The sequence below is a fragment of the Lepisosteus platostomus genome, chromosome 7 (genome assembly GCF_059453375.1).
Source record: "Lepisosteus platostomus isolate fLepPlt1 chromosome 7, fLepPlt1.hap1, whole genome shotgun sequence".
Taxonomy (NCBI): domain Eukaryota; kingdom Metazoa; phylum Chordata; class Actinopteri; order Semionotiformes; family Lepisosteidae; genus Lepisosteus; species Lepisosteus platostomus.
The window spans coordinates 11,333,367-11,356,715 of NC_142617.1; the positions used below are offsets into that span (position 1 = coordinate 11,333,367).

The 23,349-nt window shown below is 35.8% G+C and overlaps 1 protein-coding gene across 10 annotated transcripts in view; it reads left to right on the top strand.

Moving 5' to 3' along the window:
* LOC148658177 (protocadherin Fat 3-like) overlaps nt 1-23,349 on the top strand; it is a 203,681-nt gene that overhangs the window by 40,851 nt on the left and 139,481 nt on the right. For all 10 annotated transcript variants that reach the window (XM_088639234.1, XM_088639235.1, XM_088639231.1 and 7 more), the window contains one exon: nt 6,802-10,110. In XM_088639234.1, coding sequence (XP_088495360.1) covers nt 6,819-10,110 — 3,292 coding nt within the window. In that variant the 5' untranslated portion in view covers nt 6,802-6,818. The remainder of the gene's footprint in view (nt 1-6,801; nt 10,111-23,349) is intronic.

Here is a 23,349-nt window from a genome sequence, read left to right on the forward strand (position 1 = left end):
TTTTGTTCATTAATAAAATGTGTCAAAGTCCAAGAGTGTTTTAGTTTAAAAGTTATTTGTCTGATGTGAGGATCTGATGTAAAAACACGCACACATTTCCACTAAGCTACAGCTATTTATTTTTTTCTACTATACAGACTATATAGTAGAAAAATGCACATCTGTTTTCATATTGAGTAATCTGAAATAGAATGTAATTGTTTTGTGTTATTGTTATTCTGAAAGAATTTGCCTGTTAAATATTAAAGCAGCAGCAATGATGGAGCTGGGCTTTTTAACCCGAATTAGCATCATAATGAGGTGTTAGCCAGAGCAGCGACTGGGTTGCTGGAGCAGGTCTAGGGGGGAGGGGTGGCGTTGGGTGGGGGGAGTTCTCTGGACTTTAGACAATCCTTGATGGATAATGCAGGTGTGAGTGCAACACTGATCCACATTGGTGAGCTCAGTATATTTCCTCTTCCATATATTATTCCTTTGTCTGGGAGTTTTAAGAAAGAGGCCTCACTCACCCAGGAAATGAGCTATCAGGTAACCTTGTGTAGATTTTCATACTTATTTTGCCAGATTTTCCACTAGCCAAAGCCAGTGCCATGTCTGTGTGCGTGTTAAGTTGCACTGCTGCTGTTGATTCAATATGGGTTACGAATTTCATAAGGTTTTTTTGCTATAAAGAAGAGTATAATACTACCATAAGTGACAAGTACTGCATATTGGATGATTTTAGTTATAAGATTTACCGTGTAAATGTATTGATTTATTTCTCCTGTCAAGAATTTAGGCTCATTTCCTCTCCGGTTCTTTTATTATTTGTGCTCTTTTGTTATATGTGGATACTAGAATTGGTGAATTCCAATTCAGTGTCAACCGTACAGCCTGTACCTTGCCACATACTGTAGCATACAGTAGCCTGACTGTGAAGTTTTGCTGTAATGTTGGACAAATGTCTGTTAATATTTATCTTCAGGTACATTTAAAAACAGGTTAATTGCTTCTCTTGAGTATCTTTTTGTTTGATGACACTGATAGAAGAAACCTGGAGTTTTATATTTTACCATGAGAATCATAAAATGTCCCATTTCTTACAAATTAAAATGTAGTCAAATACATCCTACGTAGGGGCCTCCTGAATGGCTTAAAGCAGTACATTTGGTTGGGCAAGGCGTTGTGGGTTCAAACTTGAGTGATGGCATTGGCTGAATGGTATTCAAGCTGAGGAGCACAATTGGCTGAGCACCACTGAGGGTAGAGTGGGAATAACAGGCCGAGCAACAACAGGCAAACACAGGGACCCCTACAGGCTCCCAGCATTGAACCTCTTCTATGTTCGGACATGAGTGGCTCGAGGGTGGGTGGATTGGTAAAATCTGCCTACACGTCCTCATTTTCTCCTGTGTGAGGTTAAGGAGTTCAGAGCTGTGAGCAGAGACATGAAAAACACACAACTGGCAATTTCAAAATCGGTTGGCTGTAACAAAAACTAATTTATGACTCTAGATTTCAGAAAAAATACGTGCTGAGTAGTGGAAAAATGTACTTGTGCCAAAATATGACAGAGTAAGTAATAATAATATATAGGCAAATAAGATAAAGATTCTTCAGCGGGGTCCTTATGATAGATAGTATGAAAACTGACTCTCTAATAGCACTTTAGGCCGAGTTGGTGTTATTCCTATGAAAGCAGCCGATTCTAATCATCATCTCCAGTTTCTATTAACTGGGCTGGTCGTGGCTGACTGAGGCTGTCAGCAGGACCAAGACTGGCCCAGTTAATAGAAACTGGAGAAGATCATTAGAATGGGATGCTTTTATAGATGCCTGAGTCACCAATTGAACTAATTATATGGCTCTGCACTGCTGAACAATCAGATAAAAGCAGACTTGGTCATTCACTTATCAGGGAGAGATATTAATACTGACTAAAGCCTGGGTCTTAATTGCCTTTCTTACACTGCATGTGATGCAAAACCGTGTAAAGTTTAGGAGTCAGTGGAAACAGTTATACAAACAAAAACTGACATCCTCAGTATTTTTGCAACTGAATTATTTTATGCTAATATTTGTTAAGACTGTATTCTCCTCCATCTTATCACAGTTTATCCACAGTCTGCACACAAGAGGCATTTTATCAATGTTCAGCATGCAAAGGAATGGTTTATGTGAAATGTGGCCAATGTAAAAATTCTCCATGTCCCTCCTTATATCAGACAAAAAGTTAAACTATGTGCATGAAAACCTGTGTTGAAGGACAGAGGGGAAAAGCAAAACAAAAGCGTTTTTATAAGAACATTTTTTTGTGTTCTTTGTCAGGGTCATCAACTGTTGTATCTACCATAAACTCATTTCACACTTTGCAGGATGTTTTATATAAAAGGCTATGAAAAAGTTGTCCTACAGATTTTGTTCCAGTAAAAAATATAGAAGCTTGCTGTATCTCAGACTTCAACTTTCAAACAATGAAATTTAGCTAATTAAATGAACCATGAATATTTTATGTTCTAAGATGAGACTTCTTCACATTTGTTTGGCCAATCTACCCATTTAGTAGTAGCAAATTGGTCTAAGGATATCTTCCTGCCATTTCTACAAAAGCCAAGGTATGGAAGTCAATAATATACAGTACCTGTGTATCGTGTTCCAAATTCCCACAACCGTTTGGATATAGAAGTGCCTCCTGTTCTTGTTTTTAACTGTTTCCACATAGTTTCCACTTAGAAACTGGAGTCCCAAGAATCTTTCAATGTTACATTTGGCTTACAAGTGACCAGTTTCATTCACAATTCCTTTTCTAAAATAACAAAAACACACTTTCCCCTTCCTTACACTGAAAACTGTGTAAAAACAGGGATTCAAAAGTGCTGAGAGGGAGAAAATTTCTGAATCTTAACTCCTTTTTTCTGCTGGAGGACCATAATGTTTCTGCTCTGAACTTGTATAATTGCCAGACAGCAGTGCATTCTGAAGAGATTCTAAATGCATTAAATCTATGCCTGCTGCACAGTCACAGCTTTTGCAATCTTTATAGTATATGATGATATGCAGATGAATATTGCTCTTCACTACATAAAGCACTGAGCAGCACACAACCATTGTCGCACTTGGGAGCAGCGTGATTCTCTTTGCCATGCAAATGAGAGCTCAGCAACAAAATTCATAGAACAGGAGTACAAATTCTAGGCTGAGCTTGAAAGCTCATAGAATGAAATAAATGTGCTGTGAAGCATACAGCCATTTTAATAAGTACCCTGGAGATTTTGCCAAGCTACTGTTTTACTAGCAATTATTTTTTTAGTGTATTGTTCTTCGTATGAGTGGACTGAAACAGGTGAGGACAGTTGACACCAAACACTATTGTTACTTTTTCTTTTAAAGACTCTGACCACAGAATCACTTTTTATAGACGCTAATAATCAGATCCCCTCACTGAATGTTTTTTTGTAGCATTTAAACTTCCAGTTGCATAACGTTTTTACAATTTTACCATATTTTCCAATTTTCCAATTCTCTTTTTCACACCCCTTCATAGAATTCTGACATTTGAGAGTTTTTAAATGCAAGGATGTAAAATAAGTGTCTTCAAAGAGTGCAGTCCAGCTTATTCTGTAGGTATTGTATGATAGTCTGGAGAAGCACCCAAATAATTTATTTTAGTAGAGTGGAGTAATCAATCAGTTCTGTTCTTTAGGACCAAGAACCACAGGCATGTTCTCTTGCCCTTAAAAAATGTCAATCTTAACTGCAGAACTAAGAAAAAAATATTTACCTACACACTTTGCTCTTAGAAATTAAATATTAATTATGTATTTTTCCCTTTTTCTCAAATACAAGGGAATATTTTGCAATGCATTAACGAACATCACCTTCTACTCATCATAGCTCAAGGTTATGTGTCCCAATACAAATCCTTACCAATACAAATAGAAAAAACATTAGTGTATTTAACAGTGAAGTGTGCTGGGTTTTGAAAGAGCTCTTAAGCATTCAAGTAATTCTTATGCTTAGATACAAGAGTGTTCCCTGTCCATTTTATGCCCATTTTTGGAAATTACTATATGCAGTTGCTTCAGCAGGAAGAAAAATGGAAATCCTTTTTTACAAATTGTTAAGCAGTCTCGTATAAACATTCTTCTGTCTTGCAAAACATTTGTTAAAAAAAGTTGAACAGCAGGGGTTGACTATGAAGAGACATTAAGTTATTAATGGTGGCTTTAGTGACCAATTCATACAGTAAGTATTATCATCAGTATTTGAAAAGCTTTAATTTAAGAGAATACCTTTGGTTATGTGAGAGTTACTTTCCCACTCCCTGCCCTCAACACAGTAACCTGACCACAGTGTAAGCATGAGGCATGGGATTCCGTTTTTGTTGAATGGGTGTCTTTATGAATTAGCTGGTGTTTGATTATGGTAGCCTCTAGCTAAGCACAGTGAATATTATCTTAGAGGTGGAGCTTTATACTGAGTATAGAATATTAACACAGTGTCAGAGGCTATCTCTATAGGTTCATGTCACCATAAAACCTTACAACTATGACATTGTTAAATGACTACTGTAAATATCTTTTGCTTATCCTAGTCTTAAATAGGTCTAGAACCTTTCTGTCCTTTTCAAACACAATCTTTTAATGCTCATAGACATTGGCTGAGGTTCAGTATCCAAAGACTGACATACAATATGAAAAGAAAGCGAGGTTTCTTTAATGCAAGAATGTAACGTTTACATATCATTTGGCCCAAATATAGTAGCTGCTTTTACAGATCCTATTGATCCAAGAATCTCATCTTTCTATCTCTTGAAAAGAACAATGAAATTCACTTCAAAAACCTGGCTGGGTCGCTTGTTCAAAACTCCCACATCCCTTTGTATAAAACGTTCCCTTGTTCTCTGGTTCTTCTTCTCAATTAGCTTCTATTTATCTTCTAGTGTTTCACTGTTAATTTTGAAGAAATCCATAGGGTTAGATATGTAAGCGCCTTTAAGAATTTTGAATTCTTGAATTACAGTAGGTTCCCTTATAATATTCTTAGTTGAAGACTTAAAACCATTCCAAGTCTTTATGTAAAGACCTTAAGTGGAAGCTCCTTGCTACATGTTGTGACGAATGAAGAATGGAACAAAAATCATTCACTTTCATGTGCTTTTATAGCTTTTACAACATTGTCTTGTTTTGGAAATGGCCACAGTTTCCCATACATACTAAAGTTGGCGTTTTTCTTGGTAATATACTACTGCCAATTGTTTTAGTAATTTATCTTGTAGTAAAATGTTCATAAGAATTTGAATTAAATGGAAACATTTGACATTTTCTTAATAGTTTTGCAGATGGAGGGGCAAGAGATTTTATATTTATACTTGTGACCAATTCCCTGAGCTAGACAGATGTGTGGGGTTTAAAAGAACTTTAAAAGAGTGTCAAAACAATGTGTGGATATAAAGAAAGACATCCACACTAATGTAAACACACATGTATTAGTTTATTTTTGTTTTAGGCAGAAAGGGTATTACAGTATATATTATGGACTTTTAAACAGGATCAGTCATAACAACCTCATTTTATGTTCTATGACTATTACTTTACATTCTAATTATCAGTTTTAATAATAATGCTTTTTAGAATACAAAGGCTTTACTGGTCATATACCAATACTTTTTTAAATAACTTTTAGGAAGCTGAAAATCAGTATGTGATATCTGTAAATGCACTCATTAGCTGACTAATTTTAATCTTGTCTCAGCTAATTCTTAGAGAACATAAATAGAATCGCTATTATTTAAGTTAACTTGTTTAGCTTTTAACTTGTTAGGATATAAAAGGTTTATATGACAAATCAGTTATCAGTTATCAGTTGTCAGTTATACAAAGTTGATTTCTGTTTACAAACATTAAATGTTTTAAAATTTTGATTGTTTTTTAGTAATGAGATACTGTAATGAATTCTTGATGTCCTTGTGGTGTGAGTTGAAATGTGGAAAATAAAAAACAAACAAACCAAAGGCTTGTCCTTGGCTTCTAGTATTGTTTGTTGTAGAGTTTTATTTTAGCTGAGAATATAAAAAGTTTTTTGGGGGGGTTGAGCAAAGGGGAGTTGCAACATCATATTGAAGGCAGTTCTTCTCCAGTATGTTATTAGAAGTCGGCACAAATGTTAGTGACTTTGCCAGTCCATTATAGATCTAGCCAGTGGAAATATTTTGTCATCAGAATGTGACCACTGAGGGTTTCCACTATCTCTACAACATGACATTTACTGTATCTTGGCCTCCTTCAACTTGGAAGTGTGCATACTTGTGGGAACTTATTTTTAAGTCCTCTTTATCGGAAATCAAGAAAAAAATGTGCTTAACCATATAAAATAAAACCAGACAGAAAATTCTAATCACAACGGACAAGTTTCATCCTATTTTATGAAGAAGTAAGGGATCCTTAAATCTTCATTGTGTAAATAAGAGTCCTAGCTATAAATTGCTCTAAAATACTGGGGTGTTTCTGTCTGTGACTCTTGTATTACTGGCAGTTGGTTTTAGACTTTTTCTTTTACAAAAAGCTACTTGTTTTTGTGAACAATTCAAATGAGAAACAGTGTTTACAAACAGTCTTCAGTGATTTTACTGGACCATGTTGCTTGGCAACTTTGCAATTTGAGATCCTGATCCATCTTATTGATCAAATGAATAATTAGCAGTCTTTCAGTTCCTGGGTTCAAAGGTCAAGTTCTAAACTGTGGCATATCTTTACAATTTGAAACTCTGCCTTTGTTGGCTGGCCTCCCTGGTGACATCACTTTCCCTCTTCTTTGTTTCAGGATGGAAGAATGATGGGATGGCTGTAAATATGGGCCACTGGGCAGGCACACAGACCTTTCTTCTCTGCCTCGCCCTCCTATCCCTCCAGCTTTTCTCCTGCTGTTGCCAAAGCCTGCAGGATCCAGAAAATGTACCTCACTTCGTCTTCACACGTTCACTTTACAATGCTACAGTTTATGAGAACTCAGCTGCTAGAACCTATGCCAACAGTAAAGTTAAAATGGGGATTACTTTAGTGCATCGCTCATGGGATATAAAATACAGGATTATTTCTGGAGATGAAGAAGGGTTTTTCAAAGCAGAGGAGTTTGTTCTTGGAGATTTCTGCTTCTTACGGATTAGGACTAAAGGTGGGAATTCTGCCATCTTAAACCGTGAAATACAGGATAGTTACATGCTGACAGTGAAAGCCTCTGTCCGAGGGGAGGACTTGGAAACATGGACAAAGGTAAACATACAGGTTTTAGACATGAATGACCTTCGCCCTTTGTTTTCACCTACAACTTATTCTGTCACTATACCTGAGAGCACCCCACTAAGAACTAGCGTAGCACAAGTGACAGCCACAGATGCAGACATTGGCTCCAATGGAGAGTTTTATTATTTCTTCAAAGAGAAGGTTGACCTTTTTGCAGTTCATCCCACAAGTGGGGTGGTCTCTTTGAGTGGCAAGTTAAATATTGATGAGAAAAACAGATATGACCTGGAAATCTTGGCAGTTGACCGGGGAATGAAATTATATGGAAACAATGGAGTGAGCAGCACAGCAAAGCTCTTCATTCATATTGAACGTGTTAATGAACACGCACCAACTTTAAGTGTGGTCACACATATCCCTTCTCTACTGGACAAAGACCCCACATATGCTGTAGTTTCTGTTGAAGACTTGGATGATGGAGCAAATGGAGAAATAGAATCAGTTTCCATTGTAGCTGGGGATCCTCTGGACCAGTTTCGTTTGGTGAGAGGAGCAGGAGTCAATGAATACAGAATAAAAGCTTCAGAACCAGTAGACTGGGATCATTTCCCTTACGGCTATAATTTAACACTGCAGGCAAAGGACAAAGGCTTTCCCCAGAAGTTTTCTGCTGTTAAGGTCGTCCACTTGTATGTCAATAGACCAAAGCCTGTTGAAATCAAGTTTGAAAAGGCGGTTTATGAAGTAAAGCTCAGTGAGATTTCACCTCCTGGGATTACTGTTGCAGTTGTTAAACTTTCCCCTGAACCTGAAGATGTGGAATACATTCTGAGCCCTGGTGAAGATTCTAAGTATTTCAAGATCAATTCCTTAACTGGATTAATAACAACAGCCCGTCCTGTTAGTAACCTAAATCAAGAGTTGTTTGAGCTTGAGGTGGTTGAGTTAGACAGTGAATTAAGAATAAGTGTGAGGGTTACTATTGAGGATTCTAATGACCACACACCTCTGTTTCTACAGCCCTCTTATGAGGTGTTTGTAAATGAAAGCATTCCAATTGGAACCCACATTTTAACTGTTTCTGCTACGGATAACGATAGAGGAGAAAATGGGTATATAACTTACAGCATTGCCAGTCTCCAAACCTTGCCTTTTACAATCAACCAGTTCACTGGTGTTGTAAGCACAAACAAAGAGCTTGACTTTGAATCCTTATCTGAGAGCTTTGTGTTTGTTGTCAGGGCCTCTGATTGGGGTTCACCTTACCGCCGTGAAAGTGAGGTCAATGTCACTGTTCACCTAGAAAATGTCAATGACAACCATCCCCTGTTTGAGAAAATAGCCTGTCAGGGTATAATTTCTTATGATTTCCCAATTGGGGAGGTGATCACTACTATGTCTGCCATAGACATTGACGAAATAGAGTTAGTAAAGTATAAGATCCTTTCAGGCAATGAACGAGGATTTTTTGATCTAAATCCTGATTCTGGTGTGCTGGTCTTAAAGAGATCTCTAATGACCGCCAATCCAAAAAACGGGGTGTTCAATTTAAAAATAACAGCAACAGATGGGGAAAACTTTTCGGACCCAATGTTTGTCAACATCTCCATTGTACACGGAAAAATGCCTTCTAAGAGCTTTACCTGCAAAGAAACCAGAGTTGCTCAGAAGTTAGCTGAAAAGTTACTCAAAAAGGCTAAAGCAAACAGCAAGACCAAGGCAGAAGATGAATTTCTAGATCTCTTTTCAGTCAACAGGCAGACTCCACAATTTGATAAATCTTTTCCTTCAGAGATATCTGTGCGAGAGGACCTTGAAATTGGAGCTAGTGTCTTTAGGGTCAAGGCTTATGATGGAGACACTGGCTTCAATGGCCAGGTTTTGTATACAATCTCCGATGGCAACAAAGACAGTTGTTTCAACATTGACATGGAAACTGGATTAATAACCATCTTGATGCCTATGGACCGCGAAAAAACAGATAGGTATCTCCTCAATATCACCATTTATGATTTAGGCTTGCCACAGAAATCAACGTGGCGGCTCTTGACTGTCAATGTGGAAGATGCTAATGACAACACCCCACAGTTTTTACAGGAGAGCTATAATGCCGTTATTCCTGAAAACACTGTAATTGGCACTGAGGTGATTCAGGTAGAAGCAACAGATAAAGACTTAGGGCCTAATGGGGATATTTATTATACAATGTTGACAAGCACAACTCAGTTTGGGATTAACAGCACAAATGGAATTGTTTACGTTGCTGGCCAGCTTGACAGAGAATTTCTATCAGTTTTTAATTTAAAAATAGAGGCCCGTGATAAAGCAGAGAGAGGGAGTCAAAGGTTTGCAGTGTCAACACTCAGGATATCCCTGGATGATGTCAATGACTGCTCTCCAGCTTTTATTCCTAGCTATTACAATGCAAAAGTTCTTGAAGATTTGCCTGTTGGCACTGTTATAGCCTGGCTTGAGACACAGGATCCTGATCTTGGATTAGGTGGCCAGGTCAGATATTCCCTGGCAAATGACTACAATGGAAAATTTGAGATCGACAAAGCTAGTGGAGTGATTCGACTTGCCAAGGAGTTGGATTATGAGAAGCAGCAATTCTATAACTTGACAGTACGGGCCAAGGATAAAGGCCGCCCTGTGTCTCTTCTCTCTGTGTCTTTTGTGGACGTTGAAGTGGTGGATGTCAACGAGAATCTGTACCCGCCATATTTTTCTGATTTTGCTCTGATAGGCACAGTTAAGGAAAACTCTCGGATTGGCACAAGTGTTCTCCAGGTCACTGCAAGAGATGATGATATGGGACGGGATGGAGAAATCCAATATTCCATACGAGATGGAAGTGGCCTGGGACGATTTTCTATTGATGAAGAAACAGGTATGTCCTCCTAGTAAAATCAAAAATAAGAAATCGTTTGGAGATATTAAATTACCCTTTCACGCATTCTTTTAAAATTAGCTGTGAAGTTGACGTTACTGTGAATTATTTGTGTGAGCTATTTAGGAAATAACTGGAACTTTGGTATCTAGGTTATGAAAATTAATAATACTTTTATATATCTTTTTTCTTTTCCAGCTCACAAATAGAAAATGTTACTGAATTTAATGTATACATTAATGTGCACTGGACAAATATGACAAATGAACTGTGTCTATTAAGTGTAGCACTGAGGCCAACATATGGGGTAGTTGTTCATAAGGTGGTTTAAAACTCCAATTTATAAGCTTAGTTATAGTAAGGGAAAGTTAGGGTGCCAGATAGAATTACCACACAGAGCTTTGTATTTACATTTGGTGCAGTTGTCATGTCACTCTTTTCCCTGACCCAAACATTTGGCCTTTGCTTCTTCTAGAAGCATTGTTTCCTCTTTTTAAAATGCCACAGAAATTTTGCCAGGAGACTTGATAGAGTTTTTGTTGTTTTCTAATGAAAAATATTCTTGGATTGTCTAATGTTGTCTGTTGAGTTGAGAAATTTCAGTCCTGGCTGTGGGACAAAAACGGCTAGATCTATATTTTACTGCTCATTTTGCCAGGATGTTTCTATGAGACAAAAATTACTACATACATTTTTTTTTTCTGTTATATAATATGATAACCTGATACAAATGGAAGTAACAGTTAAAATACATAATTCAAAGGAATGAATTGAAAACCTTTCTATGTAACATTACATTTAGTAAGGACAATAAGCATTTTCCTTGATAGAATGGTTATGTCCTTATTCTTTTCTGCCTAGTTAAATATACATGTGGAAAGGGGCAAATACAAAACTTTTACTTGCAATAATATAATTCCTCAAAAAATCTTCAAGACCTATTCAAACATTTTCATATTTTAATGAGTTTTCTGATGGACTTTCTGATGGAGCCAGATGTATGTTAATTTTAATACTGCATAGTGCAATAGCATATGTCAGTAGTACTGTAGGTAATAAGTGTGCACTACAGGGTAATTCTGCTCCCAAGAATTGCTGAAAGTGTAGCTTATTCATGGAGGCTAGATCTGTATATTAAAGCAGGCATTTACTGAGGGGTCAGAAAAATTGGTTTCTTAGTTCAGTCAAATATTTATTGGGAATTACAGCAGCTGCTATAAAAAGACAAATTGTCCTCCAAACTGTTTTGAATTTTAGCTACATTATCAAATACTATAAGCAAGATGGCAGATTTCATTATTGAAATGTGAAAGCCTAGAAGAGCGCTATCCAAAAAAACAAAACAAAAATGGCACTACAGTTTTAAATGGTTTAGTGCCAATTGCAGTGCCTGTGTGTCAAAACAAATATAAGCACTAGTGGGTGGAAGATTGTCAGTAATGCTTAGAATGGCCATGTGGAGAATAATATTTTTAACAGACACTAAAAAATGTATCCTGTGAAAATCATATTACAATATAAGAATTTTCCTCTATTAATGATGTAGACCTATTAGGTCTAGTAGTTGATCCCTTTGTTTCTCTGTATTACATTAGTCTTGTGTATTGACCTGTCTCCTAAAGAACACATTGTGAAACTGAAGTGTATTAAGCACTTGTGAAGCGATACATTTAATGCAGTATATATTGTCAAGTCTCAATAAAACATAAAAAAATAAACAACAGAATGTAAAGAACAGTGGATTGACCAGGGACACTTCTTTAAATAGTTTACTGGTGGTTGTCAATTATACAGTTTTGAGCTTAAATAAAAATGAGCACATGGAGTTATTATATTCCAACAAGAATGAATTTGAGCATGAAATCTAAGACGTATAACCGTTAAATAATATTTTGGGGGATAATTAATGCAGGTTGGTGACAGGTTAATGACTCAGGATGAAGGATTCAATCATTTGCTTCTTGAGGCCACAGCTTCCTTTATGTTTGCTAAAACACCTGTCCTGCTTCGATCTCATATAACAGACAAACCTTTTTATTTGGCTCAACCTAATAGCATGTTGTGCATCAGTATAAAATGGGGAATGGCGGTGTTGTCCATTGTGGAATTTCCCATTCCAGTAGACTGTAAAACGATACCAACAAGGTGACACCCGTCTGTAATCCATCTGTTTCCACAGGCCTTTTTAGCCATGTTTTATTCATTTTTAACCCTATTGCTGTCCCTCTATTAGCGAGAGCAAATGGAATAGATATTTTGAATTTATCCGTCTTTATCAGTTAGCTGCACAATTGCATGCACCATAAATCATACGAATGCACTAAATTTCTAGACGCAGTTACAGCTTTAACTCTGCTCCTGCCGTGGCTAACTTTGACGTACGAAACTCAGAGCTGTTGATTTTACCTGACAAAAATGCACGGATAGTTGGGCTGAATTAAATGGAAGCCATATCTCAGCCTCTCCCTTATACAGCAGTCATACGCTTCAATAGGTGCCACATTTCGCAATCTCTTTTTTTACACTTAAGTGCCTAATTTTTACCATGCTTGCATTTTGTTTCATTGCTGCTGTAAAGAATATTAATTTAACTGTCACTGACTGAATGTACTAATACAATTGGAAGGCTTTATTATTAAAGACCATATTAAGACAAAATCAGCTATCTTCAAGGTGTGATGTAGGTCTCTTAGTTGAAAACAGTAGGCACAGCAAAAATAATTTCCTGAAATTATTTTTCAGGACAGGTGTCACATGCTGCACATCACTTGTTTCTTTCATTAGTGTTTCGGCAAAGCTGGCACAGATTGGTTTTATTAATAGAAGACTGTGGTGGCATAGTGAGCTCTGTGTATTCTGTGCTTGTATACTTTGTGTACTTTATGCTTTTCCTGGGGTGATTTTTTTCATTACTTTTGTTCTTGAGAAACTGGGAGGTCAGTATGATGAGTAGAATGACTGACCCCCTTTTAGTGACAATTACTCTCGTGTCCAGAGGAATGAATCCTTTTAACTGTAGTTTTTTGTTGCCTTTAAAGTTACATAAAAGCGGCATTTTAGTTGAAGCCCCTTTTCAAACACCTAATGAATTGAATGGCTTGTTAATGTGCTCCCCCCCCTCCTTTTACTAATAACTCAGGAAGTACATAAATTGTGATGCTCCATCACAGTGTCGGTTTCCTTGGGAAACAATTTGAGATAACGCAGCAAAAGTGTGAACTTGAATGCTTTTAAGATAAATGTTCACATTTCTTCTCTGGTATAATTTATGTGGCACATTGCCAGATCTTTTTGGAAGAATATCTCAAATCTTGCTAAAACCCCTGACCAATATTAAAAATGAACAAAAAAAATCACATACTGTGACTGTGGTTCATATATTTTTATATATACATTCTAAAACGGAAACATGTTGGTAGTTTGGATTTTGGTATAAAAATTAAAGGTGGAACACACAATGGTACAGAGAAAAAAGATTCTTATAAAAATAAAATTGATTCCTTTGGTGTTAATTAATGCACTGTTCATTCACTGAGAAGCACAGCTTGGTCATGTGTTTTTCATGCTTTACATCAATTAATTAGTTAATAAAAGTTCTTACGGTATTTAATCTACAGCAGATTATTCAACCAAGCATTTTAGTTGTACAGGATCCAACACTGAGGGATGAAATATTCTCTTGTTTGACTTAGCATGTACACCTTCAATGAACTTTACAATTGTAAGACTAAACATAGAAATGAGTTCAGTGTTAGCATACAGTAATTATACTAGAAAAACAGAAGAGGATTAGGGGATTGAAGAATCGCTTACAGCACTCTGGGGTTCAATGTATCTGTGAAGCGAAAGAAAAATACTTTGGAAATGTTTACAATGGTAGGCATTAACAAAAGACTTGTTTAAGTGTATCAGTATACAGACTTGACTGATGAATGTTTAGCTTGGTGCATAAAACAAGGCAACAAGGCAATGTTTACCTATAGTAGACAGAGTAAAAATGAGTATATTACTTTCATAAACTGTAGTGTGTAGGACATTTTATAAAGTCTCTCTGAATAGCCTTTTGTCTTGAAAAGTGTTAATATGCATTCCCCTTGATACTCATTGTAGAATATATGCAATCATAAACTGCTCTGTTTCTCTGTACTTCCCTTTTATCCTTTTCTGATTTCCATAGCCACATCCCTATTTAGTGTGAGATTTTCCTAATTAGTGGCACAGCTGTGTAAATTTCATTGAAGTGTTGCATAAAGAAGTTGTTAAAGATTAAGGTATGTTTTTCAGAGCAATTTTGGATTTTTTTTTCCACATTGTTTATTATTTCCTTATCGTCTCTGCAAATTTTAGCACCCTATTCACCCTAACAGAACAACATTCCATGTGAGGGAGGTGCCTTTATTAATATAAGGTACTGTAAGAGAATACTATGATATGGATGTTTTGAGGGTTCTGAACCCAGGAGGACAGATTAGCCCTGCTGAACTGCTTAAGTCTTTAATTTACTAAAGATTTAAAATAATGCTGAAGAATAAATGCTAAAGAATTAAATTAATGTTGCTAGTGCATGGTCTGTATTGGCAAATGACATTTTCCCTCTACAGTAATATGCAGCCCAGTTGAACATAGAGCTCGTTTTGGTTTCTCACTCAAAATGGACAGTTAAGCATGAGGTACAGTACTATACTTAGGATCTCCATGGAGGTTGGTGCACCAGTAGGTGGCATTTCTCCCTTTGAACCTTTTAATATCCCAAGGGACTGTTCATAAGAGTAGGAGGTGTAAGTGCCTTGGCTTAATTCCATTCTGACCTTGCACAGTCTGGACTCTGTTAAGACATTTAAATTTAAATTTGATTGGGGAAGCAGCGTCTCACTCCTCTGCTGCCTGCTGTGTTGTGTATGTGCGTACTGAGCATCATCCAGATGAGTGCTGTACTTCAGTGGTGGATGAACTGGGTCCCTTCCTATGCGTGAAGTGCAGTGGAATCCTGTGGGAAGGAAAGAACTTTACAAACGCAAGGAAATATTATTTTGTCATTCTTTATGTTGTCATCTGCCATTATGTGTTCTGTCGTGCATCATTACTCCACTAATCTTTTGCAATATACAACATGTAAGACTCAAAAAAGGAGAAGTTAACTACTTCATAATGCTTAAGTGAGCATTGTGTCAGCTGGCATCTCATACGTGCAGTGATTTTTTTTCCAGGGAGGCTGGAATGAATTTTGTTTGCAGACAAACCACAGGCTTTGAAGCATCTTCATGCTGTGGATTCCTATAACATCTAAACTATAAAACTATATAATCATATAATAAAAGTTTGTATAGATAGAAGCTTGTTAACATGGGCGTAGATATCAATGTAGCTGATGTACTGTAATAGCCATCATTAACTTTAGGTTGAATTGTCATAGTTTGTATTTACCATTGTAAAAGAACAATAGTAATGAAAGCTTTTGGTTATGACTTCACAGCCACTTTTTTCAATGTGCTGAGCATTTTGTGAGGAGATGTACAGTATAATTCTTTAGGATAAGAGCAGGTATTGTGGAAGTTAATTCATAATAAATCATGTGTAAAAAGACCTTCTTCTGATTCGGGGATCTCTACAGTTGTCTAAAGTGCTAGCAAGTGCAAAGGAAACATTAAAATACAACATTTTGGAAATAACAAAATGTAATACAATCCTTTTAAAAATGATTTATCTGCAGTAAGATAATATAATGCATTCATAAATCATTTGATGGATAAATGAGAAGTTTTAAAACAGCAGTGGCCATAATCTTTGTAGGTTATTCATTCCTATTTTTACTCTTTGCCTAATTATACTTGAGCATATGCAGGGTCAAACTGCCTTAGTCCCTCATCAGTTATTTGTGAGGAGGCAATTAAGATTGACTCTGGGCACCTCACAACACAGCTGAAGATGAGCCACTAGCACACTGTGGAATAGGCAGGCCTAATTTCACCGGAGAACATTTCATATCAACTCATATTAAGCTATGGTTGCTATTTCCTGAAGCGTGAATTTCTATTATGTAGGTTCCTTTATTTTTAATGATCCAGTGGTAGCTCTACCAGGAGTGCATTATTCTGGATATTTGTTGCGTGTTGTACTACATCTTGCAATGGCTTTTATTCAGCTTACTGTTCTTGAGATGCAGTAAGCATTAGGATTGGAATGTATTGAAAATGAATACATCATGATTACCTCACACTGTGCTTTCAGCACATGGATTTAGAAGACTGTTTTCACTTATTTGGCTTAATTATGTAAAGTACATGGGATTAAGTTCTGAAAGTTTTTCATAGTAAATGTGCAATTCTATTTTTTGCATGTTGTCTATACAGTAAGTCCTGATTTTTAAGTGGACATGCTTTACTGCGTCTCCTTACTCTTAATGGTTGTGGCTGGGTGCTCATGTGTTAACGATTTGTGTGCATGATGCAGCCTAGTTCTATTTCGCTAATTAAAGCCACCCCTTGGGTGAAGCAGTTCTTAGCACTTCACCTTGTTATGAAGAGGGTGATACTGTAGATGCCTAATGTGGAAAAATCTAAGCATTTAAATAAGGCGTGATTTGAACATATGTACCATCTGAGATAAGAAGCATGAAATATTTGTTGTGGAATTAAATTTAGGTTCAATATTTTTTTTAATTTCTCAGAATAAACCTAATTAATTTCTGAAAACAACTGCTGAACTATATACTGTACATATGCAGCACTAGTTATACTGTATATTAGGCTATAGTATTACAGCTGTGTTCAGTGATGGAAGTGTGTGACAATTTCTGATCAAACTCATGGTTTTGGAGTCAATCTACAGAAACTATGGTATTTTGGTGCAGCTAGTTAACACTATGGGTACTACATTGACACTGAGTAGAAAAAAAATATTTTATTTTTCTTGGTATCTGGAGCTGAGAAATAGTTGAGAAACTACAGAACCATTAAACAGCCATGGCATACCCCAGTGCTGTGGTATGCTACCAAAATATTTTTGTGCTATATCTTTGTATCTTGGAGTATCTCATACAGTATATATATATTAAACTCTTTTGAATTCATTAGTCTGTATTAGGATTGCTTTTTAAGTAATTACATCAGAATGTGAGTTGAATACTAACATACTGTATTTATTAACTGTTACTTTGAGGTGCATTGACTAGTTTCATTGACTATGTTCAGTTCCATTCACAGCAGAGGTTCTCAGATACAGTAAATAAAAGTCTTGGTAATCTGGCGGTTGCCTGGCACTGTACCTAAAGCGCCTAAGAAAATAAATGATAAGTGAGCTATCATAAATCACAGAAAGGAGAGGAGTGTGACACTTGTAAAATATTAGGTGCTGATATTTCTTGAAATAGAATTGCATGACTTCTACAGTATGATTTTTTAAGGAAGAACAAATGTTTCTTTGAAAAACGGCTTAAAAGATTGACTTTTTGATTTTATCACCCTTACCATTTACTGATGTGAAATTATATTGAACTTTACGAAATGGAACATATCTTTAGATTTCTCCTTATTATTTATCATGCAAATTTTACGAGAGGAATAAAATAATTACAATATTACAAATAAGCCACACATAATTGAACTTCTCAATTTTCTTTATGTTAGTTTATACAGTACATGTAAGTTTTATGAGTTCCTGAAGTACTACTATTAATTTCTTCACGGCTTCCCAGGAAATGGATAGTTTACTCTCACAAATGCCATCGTTAATGCATCTTTTTCATTATAGAACCAAGTACTGTATGTGGTTTTAGTTATTAGAACTAACAGATTTTATATAACAGATATATAAAACTAATAGATTTATATATATTAGGAGTCACAAAAGTGAGGTGAGAACTTTTGTGAAGTACTGTAAGTTGTGTGGTGGGGTTGAAAAGTCAAATTCAAACTGTAGAGCCCTAGTGTATACTAAACAAGCAGAATTGTGACATTTGCTACTTAGTGTTGAGGTAAAGAAAAACGAAGATATTTTGAGGGAAGCTATTGTCTGTACTTTTGGGGGGTGTCAGAAAGTTTCTTCAAATAACAGATAGTTTTTCTTCAAATAACAGATAACATCTTTAATGAGGTTGCTTTTGTGAGCTCACCACGCTCATCCCAAACTTAAATGTGAAACTTTCACATTCTGCTTTGCGCTAGGCTACACTGCCATGATGCTTGACATATTGTATATAAGTGCTAAGCCTCACACTTTTGTAATGCAGTCTAAGTGTTAATTGGCTTATTCAGATTAAAACTTGTTTTGATCTCACTGTTTGAAATGCTTATATTTTTTCCCTGTGAACTCTGAATTCCCTTGATACTGCTGAAAATAATCATCTCAGTGTGGATGCATGTCTTGTTGAATATTCCGCTTTTAGTTAATAATTCTGGCCATTTAAAGGATCCAGATTAGTCTTAAAGCACAAATTGAGAAATGTGAAGTTGAGTACAGGATTAACCCTGTGGTTGTTAACAGCAACAATTCATAAAAAAAAAAACTGAGAGAGAAAGTGAAATCACTGTTAAGCTGACATTATTATGAAAGGAAGGAAACAGCTGAAGCCACTGGATGGTAAATGCAAGTAAGAGCCTCTTTCCATGTGGATGTGTTTTATTCATGATAGATTATAAGGCTAGCTGCTGACTCCCTTGTTTTTCACTGCCAGACCAATGCTGCTCTTGCCAAAGCCTCAGAGCCCTGTGTAAGTCAGCAGTAATGCCCACATCCCCCAATTTCTTTGTGGCTACACACTGTATAATTATTTATGAACTTTGCTTTGGGAACATTTTGGGTTGTGTCTTAAGAGTGTTGGTTGTGCTTAGGAGGCCTAAGAATATACAGCATTTGGGTTGTTAAACATTTATGTTGAAAAGTGGGTCCTGCCTTGAATTTCTATTAGTTTCTTTCATTATTGAGTGTGACTGCAATGTTTAAATGATAGCTTTGTAAACACAAAAAGCTGTTTTGGCATATTTTTTTAGTTGTACTAGGCTGGCAAAGGTATTAAATACCTCTCAAGAATGGTAACAATAAAACTAGTATTCCAGAGATGGTTCCAGAGTGTATCACACAATACACTTTTTTCTTACTCTCTTCATTTTGTATGTATTCATTTGCTTGACAACATTTTTGTTAAATACTAAGGAATGTTTAATGTTTTTATATACTCTAAAATTACAGGCCTATGTTGATTGAATCAAGGAAGGTCAAATATATCTACATCAGTTTTGTTCTCTTCTCATTTTTCACATTTCCTAAATGGATTTATCACTGTAAGATGAGTTCATCTGTATGTCAATTGTTTCTTCCTGCAAATGTCAAACCAAAACGAGAACAAAAATGAGCGCCAGAATTCCTCCTTGAAAATGTAAAAGCGGTTACTGTACACTGCTTGTAAGACCTATAGTTCTGCACATTTTCCTTGTTTTTTTAAGAGCTCTCATGTTCTTTGAGTATTGCAAATACTCAAGAGCTTTAATACAAACAAAGAGGTGTGGGCAGAATGAACAACATTCAAAGCTTGGATGTTGTAGCTGATCCATTGGGATCCTTCAAGAATGGTTTGGTGAAGTCTCTGGCTCAGTAGATACTAGTATCTGGATTACCAAGACTGGCCGCATGTTCTTGTCTGTTGCCTTTTAAATATCAACCCACTTTTCCTTCTAAATTTGCTCTTTCACATGTTTCAGTTTTACTAGTCTGTTCTTGACATTAATTAAGTGCTTAAGTAAACCAGTGAAAAAAGGCATTAGCTTTGATTTGTTGCGAGTTACTACTTTGGTGTCTTCAGGCAAATTCATGTCAAGGGGCTTTTTTATGGCTACAGTACTCTTTATCGGAGGGTTTCAAATTGTTCTGAGCCGAAACACCATTTAGAGAAGCTTCTGTTTAGACAAACTCTTTTTCATGATAGCTTCAATAATCACTTCAGTAAGCAATTGCATTTGTTAAACTGCACCATAATACCGGTAATTGTGGTAACAGTACAAAAAAAAGCAAATTGTATGTAGTATCGGTGCTACAGGAACTGAAATTGATGGTACCAAACACATAATAAATTCTTTGTGAGTTAACAATGGTACTCCGGCATTAACGTCCGTTTTATAAAAAAAATGCAAATAGGTTTTCTTTTCTTTTGTGTCTGAGGTAGTCTAAACCTGTGATGAACTGATTTTTTTTGTTCTCTTTGGAAGTACAGTATATACTTTCTTCTTTCTTCACAGATAAGTAGTGCATTAAAGACCATGGTACTGTTTCCTCTTGCTTCATTCCTATCTGTTTTGAAGATTGTCTGGCAGTTCCCTGTGCATTATTAATTATTTAAAGCAGTTTAAGGCATCCTCTGTCAGCTGCTGTGCAGTGGATTATTCTTTTCATCTTGTAGGATTAGCCTGATAGGTGTTTCTGATTGTAACAGGATACTCTGGACATTTTCCTGCTGACTATGTATATTAATCTTTGCAGACAGTATGAAACATCTCTATGTTCTCCACACCTACAGTTAAATGTATTTTTTACTTTTTTTTAATGAAAAGCTTTTCCCAAATAATACAGTAAGTAAATAGTTTATATGCTGCCTTGGTTAAACTTTTCACATTCAGTCTTACCACTACGGCAGTGTAATTACAACCTGTACCCTGGAGTTTTTATAAGACTTGTGTTTTTTTTTCTTCTAAATTAGAAATGATGTCATCTTATTTGCGCTGTCAAGTAGAGTGGATCCCACTGAAATTCATGTTCCTTGTGTGTGTGGAAGATTTGAAACGGAAGGGGGCAGGGCTGCTTGGTGTACAAGTTAAATGTAACTGGAAACGATTATACATAGTCTTTGTTAAAGTTGCTAGGATACTGCTCAACATGTAAGAATTTTCGTCTTAGAAGTCTGCTGTGTTCATTCTGGCTGATCTCCATGCTCATGAGTTGTGTGCTAAACAAACATTGACCCCCTGTTTTCACAAGGAAAAATCCTTCTTTTTAAATGTTTGAAACCGTTGGCTTCTGTTGGCCCTGTGCAAGAATGCCTGCACTAGCAGTAGTCATGATGGAGGCTGTTATAAAAATCTTAGTTCCTTTGATAAGTTCATGCAAAATGTGTAGGACTTTGAATTTGTCATGAGACTCATTGTTTGACCCAAATGGTATTTTTCTGTAGATTGTTAGTTTTAATGACCATGTATGACAGCATGTTTAATCTTCCAGAAACCCACATACTGTATGTGTGTATTACCACTAACAGTAGACCTGATGTCATATATATGCAACCTACAGTATATTCATGTGAAATTGCAAAAAAGGGAAAAAAATAAAATGGTCTGTTTAAACATCAATTGTTCATTGCTAATTCTTAATCTTAACTTTTTGTTCTTACAGTTAATTTTATAGTTAATGATAGGATTTCCTAAATTAATATCTGTGTATTTGTCTCTTCCATGGCTATGGATGTTGTCGGCTAAACTGTAGTGTAAAACCTACACAGATATCATTCATGATACAATGTATTGTATGATGAATGTGAAGCTTTCTGTGAATAGTCCTTTAATGTCCATCATTGCTTCTAATTAAAAAAAGAGTAAGTCAAATGATGAGGTGACCATATTGAATTTTGTGTAAAACCATAAATTACAGAAACTTAAAAAATCGTTTACTAATTGATGTGAATCTTGTTGCAGGTTAACTTTGCATGGTGTTCTAGCAGTGTTGCTAAGGAGAATGTACTGCGTGAAAAAGTATGCAAAACATAGACCAATCAAATTTCAGCTTTTCTAAACAGGCAATTTGTGCTCTGTGTTCTGTGTAGAGTTTTATATTCATACATTTCAGGATTTTTGAATGTTTGTGAAAATAATTGTATAGTAGGTTTGGTGGTTATAGTCTGTTTTTCAAAATATTTGCAGATGTTTTATTGTTTTATTTGATCATCTTACCTTCTAAAATATACTGTGTACGTAAGTTGATTGTCGCAGCTAATAAGAAATAGTTATTGTATATAAACACATACTTTACAGTGATCTTTTCTAGTTAACAATTTGTTTATATGATTTACATTTACATGTTTGAAACCATACCTTGTTGTGCTGTTAAGGCTTGGTAACTGAAAACTTGCCTGCAGCTTCTAGTTAATATGGTACTAAAAATATGTAATGGATTGGTATTACCCAGGAAGCATTTTAAATGTGGTTTGTTCCTCAGTGGAGATGATGTACATTAGCCACATAGAGCATTTCAGCTTAGCTATCTTGCCAGAAGACATTTTACATGAAGAGTTTTTTGGATCTGATCACTAAAAGCTGCACTAAAGAATACTGTTTTATGAAGCAAAATGGAAATATTAATATTAATTGTCATCATGATCAGTTGATAACATTTTATGTAAGTTTATGGTGTTTGCATTCAGAATTTATATGCGTTTCTTTTAAACTCATCAGAAGCACTCAAGCTATACATCAAACTAATAAGCAGGCATTGTGTAAAATAACATTTGATTATTAAGAGTCATTGTTAAATTTCAATATCTGGTTGGTTTTATGGGATCTTGATTAAGCTTCATGGTTTAAGAACTATAATTTCAGTAAATGTATAAAATGTGCACTATTTAAAAAATACATTAGCTTTCCAATCACACTTTCTATTATTGTGTAAATGCTTCTCAAAAGAGTATTTCTGGACTTTATCTTGTGTATTGATTTCCAAGAGTTATGTGCTACCATAACTATGAAGATGAAGACTATTGCTCTGCATTCAAAATACCTATGTACTCCAAATAGAAGCTATTAAATGTTCTATTTAATGTTAACAACATGTTCAAGTGCTGAGCAGTATGGACTAAGAAAAAACATTTTAACATTTGTTATGAGTCTGTATTAACTAAACTGTGAAGAGCAGCACAAACTCAGGACAGTTCTTACTCATACAACTCAGGCTATACCATCCCAAACATATGGCTGGTTGTCATGATGGTGTCCCTGGAAATGTCACATTGCTTTAGAGGTACAGTATGTACACATGCTATTTTTGCTTATATTTTACAAGAATTTGTATTGGAGCTTCAACCTGATACATTGATTCTACACGTTCTTGCACTGATTAAGCAAGAGTGCATACAAAACAGATCAATTTACTATTTTCCTAGATCTCTTTCAATTTAGACAAAAGATCAGTTTTCGTTTCAGGTTGGCTGAATTGCTCCCATCAAGACCGTATGTGACAAGGTGCCTATGTGTGCAAATAATCAAG